This window comes from Odocoileus virginianus, chromosome X, assembly GCF_023699985.2.
Source record: "Odocoileus virginianus isolate 20LAN1187 ecotype Illinois chromosome X, Ovbor_1.2, whole genome shotgun sequence".
NCBI classification, from domain to species: Eukaryota; Metazoa; Chordata; class Mammalia; order Artiodactyla; family Cervidae; genus Odocoileus; species Odocoileus virginianus.
Window position 1 is genome coordinate 1,665,525 of NC_069708.1, and position 12,013 is coordinate 1,677,537.

The following is a 12,013-nucleotide window of genomic DNA, read 5'->3' on the forward strand; positions in this document are numbered from 1 at the left end:
TAATATTTGTTCTTTATGTTTGAACTTTGTTAATTTGATTAATATGTGTCTCGGGGTGTTTGGCCTTGGGTTTATTCTGTTTGGCACTCTCTGGGTTTCTTAGACTTGGGTGGCTATTTTCTTCCCCATTTTAGGGAAGTTTTCAGCTATTATCTCCTCGAGTATTTTCTCATGGCCTTTCTTTTTGTCTTCTTCTTCTGGGACTCCTACGGTTTGAATGTTGGGGCGTTTCACATTGTCCAGGAGGTCCCTGAGGTTGTCCTCCTTTCTTTTAATTCTTTTATCTTTTTTCCTCTCTGCTTCATTTATTTCCACCATTTTATCTTCTACCTCACTTATCCTATCTTCTGCCTCCGTTATTCTACTGTTGGTTCCCTCCAGAGTGTTTTTTATCTCATTCATTGCATTATTCATTTTTAATTGACTCTTTTTTATTTCTTCTAGGTCCTTGTTAAACATTTCTTGCATCTTCTCAATCCTTGTGTCCAGGCTATTTATCTGTAACTCCATTTTGTTTTCAAGATTTTGGATCATTTTTATTATCATTATTCTAAATTCTTTTTCAGGTAGATTCCCTATCTCCTCTTATGTTTGGCTTGGTGGGCATTTTTCATGTTCCTTTACCTGCTGGGTATTTCTCTGCCTTTTCATCTTGTTAGATTGCTGTGTTTGGAGTGGCCTTTCTGTATGCTGGTGGTCTGTGGTTCCTTTTGATTGTGGAGGTTTCTCCCAGTGGGTGGGGTTGGACGATTGGCTTGTCAAGGTTTCTTGGTTACGGAAGCTTGTGTTGGTGTTCTGGTGAGTGGAACTGGATTTCTTCTCTCTGGAGTGCAATGCAGTGTCCAGTAGTGAGTTTTGAGATGGGTCTATGTGTTTGGTGTGACTTTGGGCAGCCTGTATGTTGATACCCAGGGCTATGTTCCTGCATTGCTAGAGAATTTGTGTGGTATGTCTTGCTCTGGAACTTACTGGCTCTTGGGTAGTGCTTGGTTTCAGTGTAATTATGGAGGCTTTTGGATGATCTCTTATTACTTAATGTTCCCTGTAGTCAGGAGTTCTCTGGTGTTCTCAGGTTTTGGGCTTAAGCCTCTTGCCTCTGGATTTCAGTCTTATTCTTCCAGTAGCCTCAAGACTTCTCCATCCTTACGGCACTGATAATAAAACTTCTAGGTTAATTTTGAAAGGATTCTCCACACTGAGGGACACCCAGAGAGGTTCACAGAGTTACATGAAGAAGAGGACAGGGATGAAGGAGAGAGAGGTGAGCAGGAGGAGAAAAAGGGGGACTCAAGAGGAGAGAGACAGATCTAGGCAGTACTCTGTTCCCTAAGTGTTCTCCGTAGCCCAGAGCACCCACAGAGATTCATAGAATTGGATTGAGAAGCGAGGGGGGACGGAGGAAATAGAGGTGATCTGGGGGAGAAAAAGGAGAGTCAAAAGGGGGAGAGAGTAATCAAACCAGTAATCACACTCCTGAGTAAAACTGGGTACTGAAGGTTGGATTCATAAATGTCCAAAATTGATATCAAATACTGAAAAACAAAGATTAAAAATCTAGAATAGAGGTTAGACTCTTTAAAATACAGTTAAGAAAAAAACAAAAACAAAAAATTAAAGAAATATATATATGAAGTTCACTTTAAAAATAGGGTCCTTTTTTTTTTTGCCAGGTTATAGTGGGTTATAAAAATGAAAATTAAGGAGTAATAGAGGAGTGATAGAGGACTTAAAAAAAAAGAAGAAAATTTTTTTAATTAAGAAATAATTATAATAGCAAAAATATATCTAGGAATTTCTTTGGAGCTTTTGTGGGCAGTGTGGGTTCAATTCAGTTTCAGATAACTCCTTGTTCCAGCTTCATGCTTCTCCATATCTCTAGGCCCTTTCCAGTGTAGTCAGTGTCAACTACAGGGATTTTAATCTGTTGCACCTGTCAGTTCTGAAGCAGTTCCCTTTGTTTATTTGGCTTCTGTTTGCTGGTCTCTACAGTGTCTAATTTCCACCCTGACACAAGTGGGCGGAGGTGGTCTCTGTTTTAGGTTCTCTTGTTCAGTCGTGTTGTGGGGAGGGAGGGGCACTGCAGACAAATGTCACTGGTGTGTGTGGGAAGTACTCACAGTGTTCCGGCCACACTGGGTTTGCCCCCGCTCATGGCGTGTGTGATTTCCCCGTCTACAATGCTCAGGCTCCAGGCTGCTCTATAGGGAGCGGGCCGTGAGTTGCTTGTGGTTCCAGTTTTCGGGTACTCCACAAATGCGCAGACTCGTTTGGGCCTGAGTTCTGTGCCTTCCCCGGCCTGAGCAGCTCAGGCAGCCAGGAGCTTGATGAGCACACTCTCTCCGGGTGCGGTGTGGCTCATCCCCTCCAGGGTCCCAGCCTCAGTTTCCACGTGCAGGTCAGGTGCGCCTTCTGTCTTCTGGGGAGCTGATCTCTGGCTGCAACCCTTCCGGTGGATGTCAACCATCCAGAATCTCAGGAAGTCTTTGGTTAGAGACTTGAAGCCTGTTTGCAGTTTGGTAGGGGATGCCCTCTCTGGGGCCGAGGTTGCCCCTTTCCCCTCCCCCGGCCTCTTGCCTCCAGCGGGGGATGGGCCGGTCCGCAGCCCGCTAGCTCTTCTCTGGTATTCGCTCAGTCCTTTGTTCTGGGAACAGGCGGGTAGTGCATCCCACAGTTGAAGTTGCCATCTCTCGTTAGCTCCCTCAGATTGCCCTCAGGGATTTCAGGCCTGGTCCTTAGCCTAAGCAATGCCACCACCCATTCCTCTCTGTTCAGCCCCCACTTGCTGGTGGTGGATGCAAGCGTCTGGGGTACTTTTCTGCTGGGACTTGCTTTTAGGCATGTAATCTGTGGGTTTTATTTATTTTTCCTCCCAGTTAGTTTGCCCTCCGAGATTGGAAAACTTCCCCCAGACCCGCTGGTGAGAGGGTTTCCTGGTGTTTGGAAACTTCCTTTGTTAAGACTCCCTTCCCAGGAGGGATCTCCATCCCTAACTCTATTGTCTCTCTTTCTATCTTTTATAATTTGTCCTACCTCCTTTCGAAGACAATGGGCTGCTTTTCTGGGTGCCTCATGTCCTCTGCTAGTGATCAGAAGTTGCTTTGTGGAGTTTGCTCAGCATTCAGATGATCTTTCAATTAATTTGTGGGGGAGAAAGTGGTTTCCCCGTCCTATTCCTCCACCATCTTAGCTCCTCCTCTGACAGGTTTCTTATTCAAGGTAGGTAGGGAAGTAAGAACATATCTGCTAGCAAAATAATGTCTCATAAAATAATGTCTGTGATCACACGAATGCCATCAGGTACTGTAAAGTAACCATAGGAGTGGCACCTATCACCTTGACATATCTATTGATTAGAAATAAAGATCTGAATAGATATTTCTCCAAAGAAGACATACAAAAGGCCAATGGGCCCATGAAAAGTTGCTCACCCCCACTCAATTCAGTTCAGTCTCTCAGTCGTGTCCAACTCTTTGTGACCCCATAGACTATAGCATGCCAGGCTTCCCTGTCCATCACCAAGTCCTGGAGCTTACTCAAACTCATGTCCATCGAATCCATGATGCCATTCAACAAATCTCACCCTCTGTCATCCCCCTCTCCCGCCTTCAATGTTTCCCATAATTGTTTTTACAATTTATGGATCTATTATTTCAAAATAAAGGGTTTGAAATAAACAGGGAGGCTGCAACTCGTGGTTCAGTTGCTAGTGTCCAAGTTTTCTCTCCTTATAGGACAGCCTTCCTTAGTCCGTTGCAATTGGCTGAGTCACCTGATTAGAATATGCTTCTGATAGAGGCAGTGATTTAAACTAGAATGCTGAGCTTTACAAAGACATTAGGATATGAGGAAATGCTTATGTAAACACAGAAAGAGAGTCAAGAGATAATCTCTGAGTTACAAGAAGTGGAAAAGGCTATAAAGCATAGAGACTATATCTGCTAAAAGGGGAGCATATTAACTTCAGCTTCAAAAGGAATACAGAGGATAATTGAAACTGCTGGCGATCTTTGTGGTTAGGTCATCTTACCCTGTTGGCATTTGCCAGCAATGGATGCAACATTCTTAGTAACACAGACATCTTTTCATTCAACAGTAACATCTCAGACAGTGAAAGGTGATTTATGTTTTACTCTAAAGGTCATGAGAAGACAGTGGGAATGGCTGATATGTAACAATTTAAAAAATATTTTCAAATCCATCAGAGTTATTACAATAACAAAGAGGTAGTTTGTGTGTGTTTTTCTCCATACTCATGTAACGGGATGCAAATTCTCCATCTCTAAATAAGGGAAATGTGCAATCTAGATTCTATACAATGTGGAAAATCTTTAGAAGCTGTAGGGGAGGAAGGATTCTCTTCTGTCAGACATCAACAAGACCTCTCCCAAAATGTGGGAAAGTGGGACAAACACAAGAAAAAGTGGTGAAGGAGAAGAGTTGTGAGGAGCTTGTTGTTGAGTCCTGTCTGATTCTTTGCAACAACATTGACTGTAGCCTGCCAGGCACCACTGTTCATAGGATTCCTAAGGTAAGAATACTAGAATGGGTTGCCTTTCCCTTCTGCATGGGCACTTCCCAACCCAGGGATCGAACCTGGGTCTCCTTCATTGCAGGCAGATTCTTTACCCTCTGAGCCACCAGGGAAGCCCCCTTTCTAAAGGTAGCCAGATAATTTTTAGACCATGTTCTTTCTTTCTTTTTTGGTCCATTCCAACCCTGCAGGCACCGTTGGTTTGAATTTTATAAGCACACAAAGTGGAGGCATTCATGGCTTACAGTGTCTGGATTTGTACACACAAAGGGAAAGATATTGGGAGTCTAGGTGCAGAGAAATGCAGAAGAAAGTGCCCCTAGTTCTAGCACTGTGAACCAGTTTCATAGCCCAAAGTTGAAAAATTTGGACAGGGTGGCATGGAGACCTCCTCTGTTTGAAGATATTCACCTCAGGTTGGGACTTGAGCCCACGTGGCTGGGACTGAAACCCACGTGGCCGGGACTTGAATCCAGCCAAAATCCTGTTTGGGACGTGAACCGTGGTCTTTTAACTGGAATCACTCACCTAGTGCCTGGACTTACTGAGGCTCAGCTTCTTTGTGTCTCAGCACAGAAGGAATTCAGAAAGGCAAAGTGTAAGATAGGAAATGGAATTATTAATATAGGAAGCTTGTAAGAGATGCAAGCAGGCAAGTGATGGAGCTCTGCCATGAGGATTAAGTGGGCTACATTTTATAGTCAAAGGAAAGTAAAGGAGGGGGAAAGACTGACTTCTTTCAATAGAGCTCAGGCCTACATCACTCACTCCCACTTCGTTTGGGGCAGGAGAGTATCTGACCCTATGAGGTCAAGCTCGGATTATCATAGTACATCTTCAAATCAGTAGAAGGGTGGTGACATTCTTCTTTTACCTATGGGACTGGAGCATATCTCATGTTTTATTTACGGCTTCATATTTAAGCAAGCCGCCTTCCTTTCATGATTTTCTGATACATTTCTTGAGCGATAAATAACTTATATTGGTCTCCCAAAGGTTGCTAGGTTTCTCTATCTCTAGGCCCCTACTAGACTTCTATAGCTACCCGTCTGTCTGTCTGTCTGTGCTCAGGCCCTCATTCATGTCTGACTCTTTGCAACCCCATGAACTGTATCAATCCAGGCTCTCTGTCCGTGGGATTCTCCAGGCAGGAATACTGGAATGGGTAGCCATTTCCTCCTCCAGGGGATGTTCCACACCCAGGGATTGAACCTTCGTCTCCCGCATTGCAGGTGGATGCTTTTTCACCGAGTCACCTGGGACAGCTACCTGTATCCTATGCTATTCAGTCCCTGTCATATGAAGGCAGGCTCCCCCAGCCAAGAGCAGTCGTTTCTCTTGGTGGGTTTCTTCTCCATGAGGGTCTCCAGGTTGGAATATTGTCTGGAATTTAGTGAGCAAGTTTCTTCCCAACAAGAGGAGGGGACAGTCTTGCATGATCAGAAACTGATGGTCAAAGGTAAGCTTTCCTAGCAAGGACTTGAGGGAAGGGGCAGGTCACTTTGTTTGGGACCTTCCTTCCATCCCCATTATCATGGAGGATTGGAATAACAAGGGCCAAGGGAAATCAGCACAGGGGAGCTGCCCCACATATAAAATAACTGTCCTCCCTGCCACATCAAGGGTTACCTGAGGCTCCTCTGCAGAAATGACCAGGTATCCTTTGGGAGCCACAGAGATTATGGGGCTCCATGAGGATTTGGTCCCCTCGGTCAGCTTGGTCTGACAGCCTCGAGTCCCCTATAGGATTGGAGGGACTGTGGTCATGTTTCTGGTGGCCCTCTGGTTTGTGTATCTATTGGGTAGGGTACTGGTGTTTTCCCAAACAAGGAGCATTGGTTCTTCCAGTCAGCCTCCTGGCTGTACGTAGATCCATCCTTTTTGCATGAGACAGTAGTTCTGATCCAGGCTTCCTGGATTCTGTCCCCGCCATGGGCTTTGGTAAGGGAGAGTAACCCTGAGGTGGTGAGGGGTTTGAGCTGTCACTTTGTGTAATCATGCTTTTTCCTGTTGTCCCTGAATCCTTTTTGCCTGCTCAACCCTATCTCTATCATTGAATATGCCAAAGGCAAAATCCATGAGTTGATTTATGGGGGTCTTCAGTCTAAAGCTGCCTAGATGGTACATTAGAGGAAGATGTTCCGGCGGACTGTTCTCCCCCACCTCAGAACTGGGAAGGTCGCAGTTCAGGTTGTGGTTCTGGGGAAAGTAGACTAAGAAGCTGATCATATAAAATATCAGTCTCCTGTTGGAGAAAGAGGCAGTTTGAAAGGGGTGTGAGCACTTTCACAGGAGGGAGTTAAAAGGAGTTCTTTAGACATGGATTTTGGAATACGGTCATGAACATTTGGATCCATGGGACTTCCCTCCTCCCCGCCGATTTTTGGGTAAGGATGTCAGAAGACAGGGACCAATGGGAGTTATTTGTTCTGGTGCACTCCCAGTGTCAACAGTGGGTTCCCTGTGAGCACCTGAAATCTACCTGGTTGGTGAGCCTGAGGAGGCCAATTGGGTTACTCTTGAAAAGGAACAGAAGCGAGTGGGAGGAAAAATGATCAGTGTCCAAGGGCCTACACTCTTCAGAGAGGGAGGGATGAGACCTAGGCTGTGAGCCAACTAAAGGGTTTACCGTTATCACTGAAGTAAAAGAAAAAGACACAGAGCCGAAAGGTAGGACTGGAGCAGCACAAGGCAGTGATAGGAGCAGCACTAGGCAAAAGGTCCCCTCAGGCTAATGTTGTTGTGATGTTGAAGAGGGCTCCTCTTTGGACTCCTGAAGTGGCTCCTTGCTAAGAATCTGCCTGCAATGCAGGAGATGTGGGTTCAATCACAGGATTGGGGAGATACACTAAAGAAGGAAATGGTAATCCACTCAAATATTGTTGTTGGCTGGGAAATCTGTGGACAGAGGATCCAGGGGAGCTTCAGTCCAAGGGGCCACAAAGGGTTGGGCATGACTTAGCGACTGACCACATAACTTTATAGAGTGAAAGAGGCAACACCTAACCAGCAAGGAGGCCCAAGGGTCAAGAGACAGTCTGAGAAGTCTGGAGAGCAGGATAGAAGCGAAATCCAGGATACGAGGGAAGGTGTCGAGCTATGAAGTGGGGGAGGTTGGAGTTCCTGGCTGTGGATCTTGGGGGAAGTGGACTGTCTCCTAGGCAGAGAGTCCTAAGCCTGCTGAGAAAGGTGCTCGCTTACTGCCTCTGCTCTGGGGTTGATAAAGTCTGCTTGAGATCCCCAGGAGGGAGGGTCTCGCCCACACTGTAAGGTCGAGGTGCAGTGAGGCAGGCCAAAAATCTAGAGAAGGATGCAATGTCCCCGAGTTTTGGCCCCTAATGCAGTTCTGGAGTCCCAGAATCAGACTGGGATTAAGAACGTGTAGAGAGGGAATTGGGCTCAAGGAGTTACAGAGGGGGAACTCACCCAATCATGTCCCTGATAATTTGTATGGTCTTAATTTGAATGTCATGCAGGCTTCTCGGTTAAACTTCTCACCTCAAAACGGATAGAGCCATAGAGGAAGTGACAAAGACTAAGAGGAGAAAAGTGTTGGCCTCAGTGGATGCCTTCACCATTGGAAATTCTGTTTCTACCAGGCCCCAAGGACAGTGTCAGCTGCCACCCAAGTGTTCTTGGGGTATGCACAGCTTGGGGGTACTCCTTGCAGCTCTCAATTGAAGGGAGCCATGACTCAGCAAGCTGACCCAGATCTTGTCCTGTGGGTCATGGAAGAAGAACAAAGCAGAGAGTGACAGCAAACAAGTTTTCATGGGAGAGACAGAGGGAAAGTCAGGGGTCTCCAGCCGGCAGTTTGGGCAAGCCCACTGGAGTTCACTGCGGCAGCAATCCTAGTCACGGTACCAAATATGTCACTGGTGAAGAGAGATTTCCTCAGTTCTTGCCCTTGCAAAGAAAGGGAAGGACTCTGGACTAGTGTACATCAGGGGACTTGTCTTATGAAGGTCCCTCTATCAGTCTTGTGAACTTGAGAAAATTGCATGGTATCCATCTATAAATGCAGTCTGCTAAATCCTATCCTGCATGAATGCTGGAATGCATGTAATACATATAAAGCAGAGTCATGCTGATTAAGAAACACTGGTCTTTAATTTAATGGAACTTATGATTATTATGAACCTCCAAAGTACCACCTTCCTGAGGTTATTTTTATCCAGTAGATAGCAGAGACTATGCAGTGCATTGGGACAAAAGAAATAAATATTCTTAAATGAGCTAAATTCAGGCAAAGTATATTTTATTTTTACCAGAAAGAAAAGGTTAAAGGAAATAAGGCAAATGACAAATTAAAGGCTTTTCCCATTATTTTTCTTAATTGTGTTTTGGTTTCTCAAAATTTTCTATGGTCGTGTTTCACATTACCATGAAAATCTCTCTTTCAGCGACATCTTACCTACTTCCAGATCATAAGGAAAACAGATGTTTCATGAGTTTGTTTTGTATCTACCAAAACTGTAACTTTAAAAACCTTAAAACAGCAATACATAAAACAGGAATATCATTACCAAATCAATATTCTGAAGAAAAAGAATCTGTTAGAAGTAAAAATGAAAAAAAAATGAAATAAATAATATGTAGAATAATATGTAGCTTAAAACAAGAAGAAAATGGAGATCTAAACTTGGTTTTCTCGACCCCTACTAACCTGCACTGTATAGAAGCTTGACTACTCTTTGAGAAAATTCTGTTCCAGTGTCATCTTACCTTGCTTAGATGGTGAACAACATATTCAATACTTTCAGTGTGTTTTACAAATACCGAATCTGTGGCTTTCAAAACTTTAAACAGCAAACTGTGATTTATATGATTAATACATTTGTATTCTGAAGCACAATAAACCTTATGAAAAGTAATTAACATTTGAAAATACTTAACTCCTCCTTCATCTTCTTACCAATCTAATTTAAATCAACTTTCACTAGCTATTTCTCCTATGGATAAAGGAAAAAACATATATATTTTGTTGAAATGAATTGTACCGAAACGCCCTTACTACATAAAAGTGTAAAGAACATACAAGTTTTGTTCCCTCCACCCCTACTACTCTTTACTAGTTAGGAGCCTGACAGCTCTGTTCCAACACAAAAGGGAAGTAAATGGCTGGGTCCCCCTCCCTAGACGTGGCAGGAGCTGTAGGACTTGGCCCTGGAAGGGGCAACTGGCTTCAGCCATCGTTGGATCCCTGGCCACGACTCTCAGCCCTGCTCTCTCCGCCTGATCTCTCAGAGCCTCGTCATAGAAGTCTGGAAGGAACTAGGGACTGTATGGAGGATCTTGGCCAGCACCTCCAACACCTTCATCTTATTGGTCCCAGCACAAGCTCTCGGGCCCCACAGGAACTCATAGCTCGGAGAATCACTATTGGGCACCTGTCGGCACATGAGGTACTTCTTCTGCACCAGATCTGTGGTGATGAGCCTTCTGGTCTCCCCAGAGATCCAGTGCCTGCACCCAGCATAGACCTCCAACACACTGAGTAATTCCCAGATCTCCTCCTCAGTTGCACGGTTACCCTTCAGGAAGATAATGCCCAGGAGCACCATGAGGAGACCAGACTTGGGCAGCCCTCCTTCATCACTTGGACCTTCATCGCCCCTGAGGTTGAGCTTGCTGATGAGGGCGTGGATCTTCCTGCTACGGTCGACATCCATCAGCTCCAGGCCAAATACCAGCTCCACGCACTCAGAGGCTCTCCTGAGGATCTCGGGGAAGTGCTGCCTGTACTTCCTGCTGACGACCTTCAGCAGGGCGTTCTGCGTGATGGGCTGCTGCCTGGGGTACTTGTCCAGCAGGAACCCCACCAGCATGCTGGCCTTCGTAGTCAGAGGATCTTTTTGAGTGCTCTGAGTGGCCGGGGCTGCCTGGGAGGCACCTACACTTTCCTCCTCTGGGCCCTGGGCACCTTCATCAGATCCTGTGCAGAAAGGCCCTGCATCAGGAGAGCTAGGGGCCACGGCTCCCTGAAGCTCCTGGTGATCTCCAGTAGCAGGGGAGCTGGAGGAAAAACCCTGAGGCACAGACAAGGGGGAGGAGGGGACGCCTCTTTGGGGGCTGCAACACTAGTCTGGGCCTCCTGGGAACAGTGAGCGTCCCCCTGGACCTGTGCCATTTCACACGGGCATGGTACTTGTTCTTGTGCCTCCGAGGCATGGTGACACAGGTTACGGATCACAGTCACGTGCAGGCAGGGTGGCAGGCAAGGAGGGCACCTAAAGGAGGCACAAGCACATGTTGTGAGCAATTTCAGTGAGGAGAGCCCTCCCCGGCTTTAAGCAAAGCCGCCTCTGAGGGGTCCTTGAGGCCAGTCCTCTTGGACCGACAAGTCTCGTGTTCTCCTGGTGAGCCTGTCCCTTGAGACCGCTGAGTAGGTATTTAGAGTGATCGCTGGGGCGCAGCCAGACGGCCCTGCCCGGGCGTTAGAGGGAGGCCTGTTGGGGCTGGCAGGGGGGCAGGTCCTCTCAGTTCACATTCAGAGTCATGGTGAAAACTGGGGCAAGACTCCTCATGTCCACCCCCACCTACAAACCAACCCACCCTGTTCCCTTTCTCGCTCTGCAGTTGATGCTGCCACCTTCCCTGTCACCCCAGAGGAGGAGAGGAGGGAGTGCTCAGGCCCCCATTGAAGAGTGCCGGCACCCGCCCTTCTGCTGTCTCGAGGCTGCCACTTCACAAGCAAGCTCCAACCTCCCCTGACAGACCGACGCACCCATCCCCGTGTTTGGCTGGGAGGAAGTGCTGACCACAGGGGAGGGTCCTGAGTTGGCCGTGTGACGCGGCGGATGGTCATTACCCTGACTCCTCCCGAGCCCGGACATCCTCCCTCTACTGACTGCTGCCAGTCCTTCAGAGTGAGATCTCTGCTTCCCTGAGTGTCCCGTGCCGGTGACTGCAGTCAGGGATCCGCTCAGCCTTTAGAACTGCTGAGGTGCTGACCGGTTGCTCTCCCGCCACGTCACGCTGGGTAAGGGGTTAGGCGTGGCCGCCAATCTGGGCTTTGGAGACCCTCAGTCCCCGCAGAGGTTCCTCCTTCACTCCACAGAATCCCGGACTTCCCTCTACTGAACAGAGCCAGGGTCCACCAACCCTGCACCCAGATCCACCAACCCTGGACCCAGGTTATGTCCTGAGAACCCGCGTACGAAGCCAATGGACATTGCACCTAAGAGCCAGACCTGAGCCTCCAGATGGAGAGTAGGTGCAGGGTGGCCGGGGGCCATGAAGTCCACTCTTTTCAGATGGAAAGGGTGTTGGGAGTGCCAGGGTGTATCTCTGTAACTATGCAGTGCACTTGTAACTCATGTCACCTCCGACGTGGACACCTGATGAGACCTCGGACTCCTCCCTCTGGTCAAAACTACAGCAGCTCTCAAAGATAGCAGCCCTCTCAAAGATGGCATGGAGCCCCAGCCTGGTTAGTGGGCTGTCACTTCCTATCATGCGCATCTGGGTTCCAGGAGGACA

The 12,013-nt window shown here is 47.1% G+C and overlaps 1 protein-coding gene across 1 annotated transcript; it reads right to left on the minus strand.

Moving 5' to 3' along the window:
• Positions 1–9,774: 9,774 nt before the first annotated feature.
• LOC110151672 (melanoma-associated antigen B17-like) lies at positions 9,775–11,367 on the minus strand. Its single transcript, XM_070461784.1, has 3 exons — positions 11,189–11,367; positions 10,653–10,761; positions 9,775–10,560 (listed from the first exon to the last, which is right to left on the minus strand). Exons 1-3 carry the CDS (start codon positions 11,365–11,367, stop codon positions 9,775–9,777), a joined length of 1,074 nt encoding a protein of 357 aa, XP_070317885.1.
• Positions 11,368–12,013: the final 646 nt, after the last annotated feature.

Coding starts and splice junctions, on each gene's coding strand:
- LOC110151672 (XM_070461784.1), bottom strand. CDS start 11,367: ATGTCCGGGCTCGGGAGGAGTCAGGGTAATGACCATCCGCCGCGTCAC. Junction 10,762..11,188: donor TCGAGACAGCAGAAGGGCGG/GTGCCGGCACTC, acceptor TGCCTCCTTTAG/GTGCCCTCCTTGCCTGCCAC. Junction 10,561..10,652: donor GCCCGTGTGAAATGGCACAG/GTCCAGGGGGAC, acceptor TCTGTGCCTCAG/GGTTTTTCCTCCAGCTCCCC.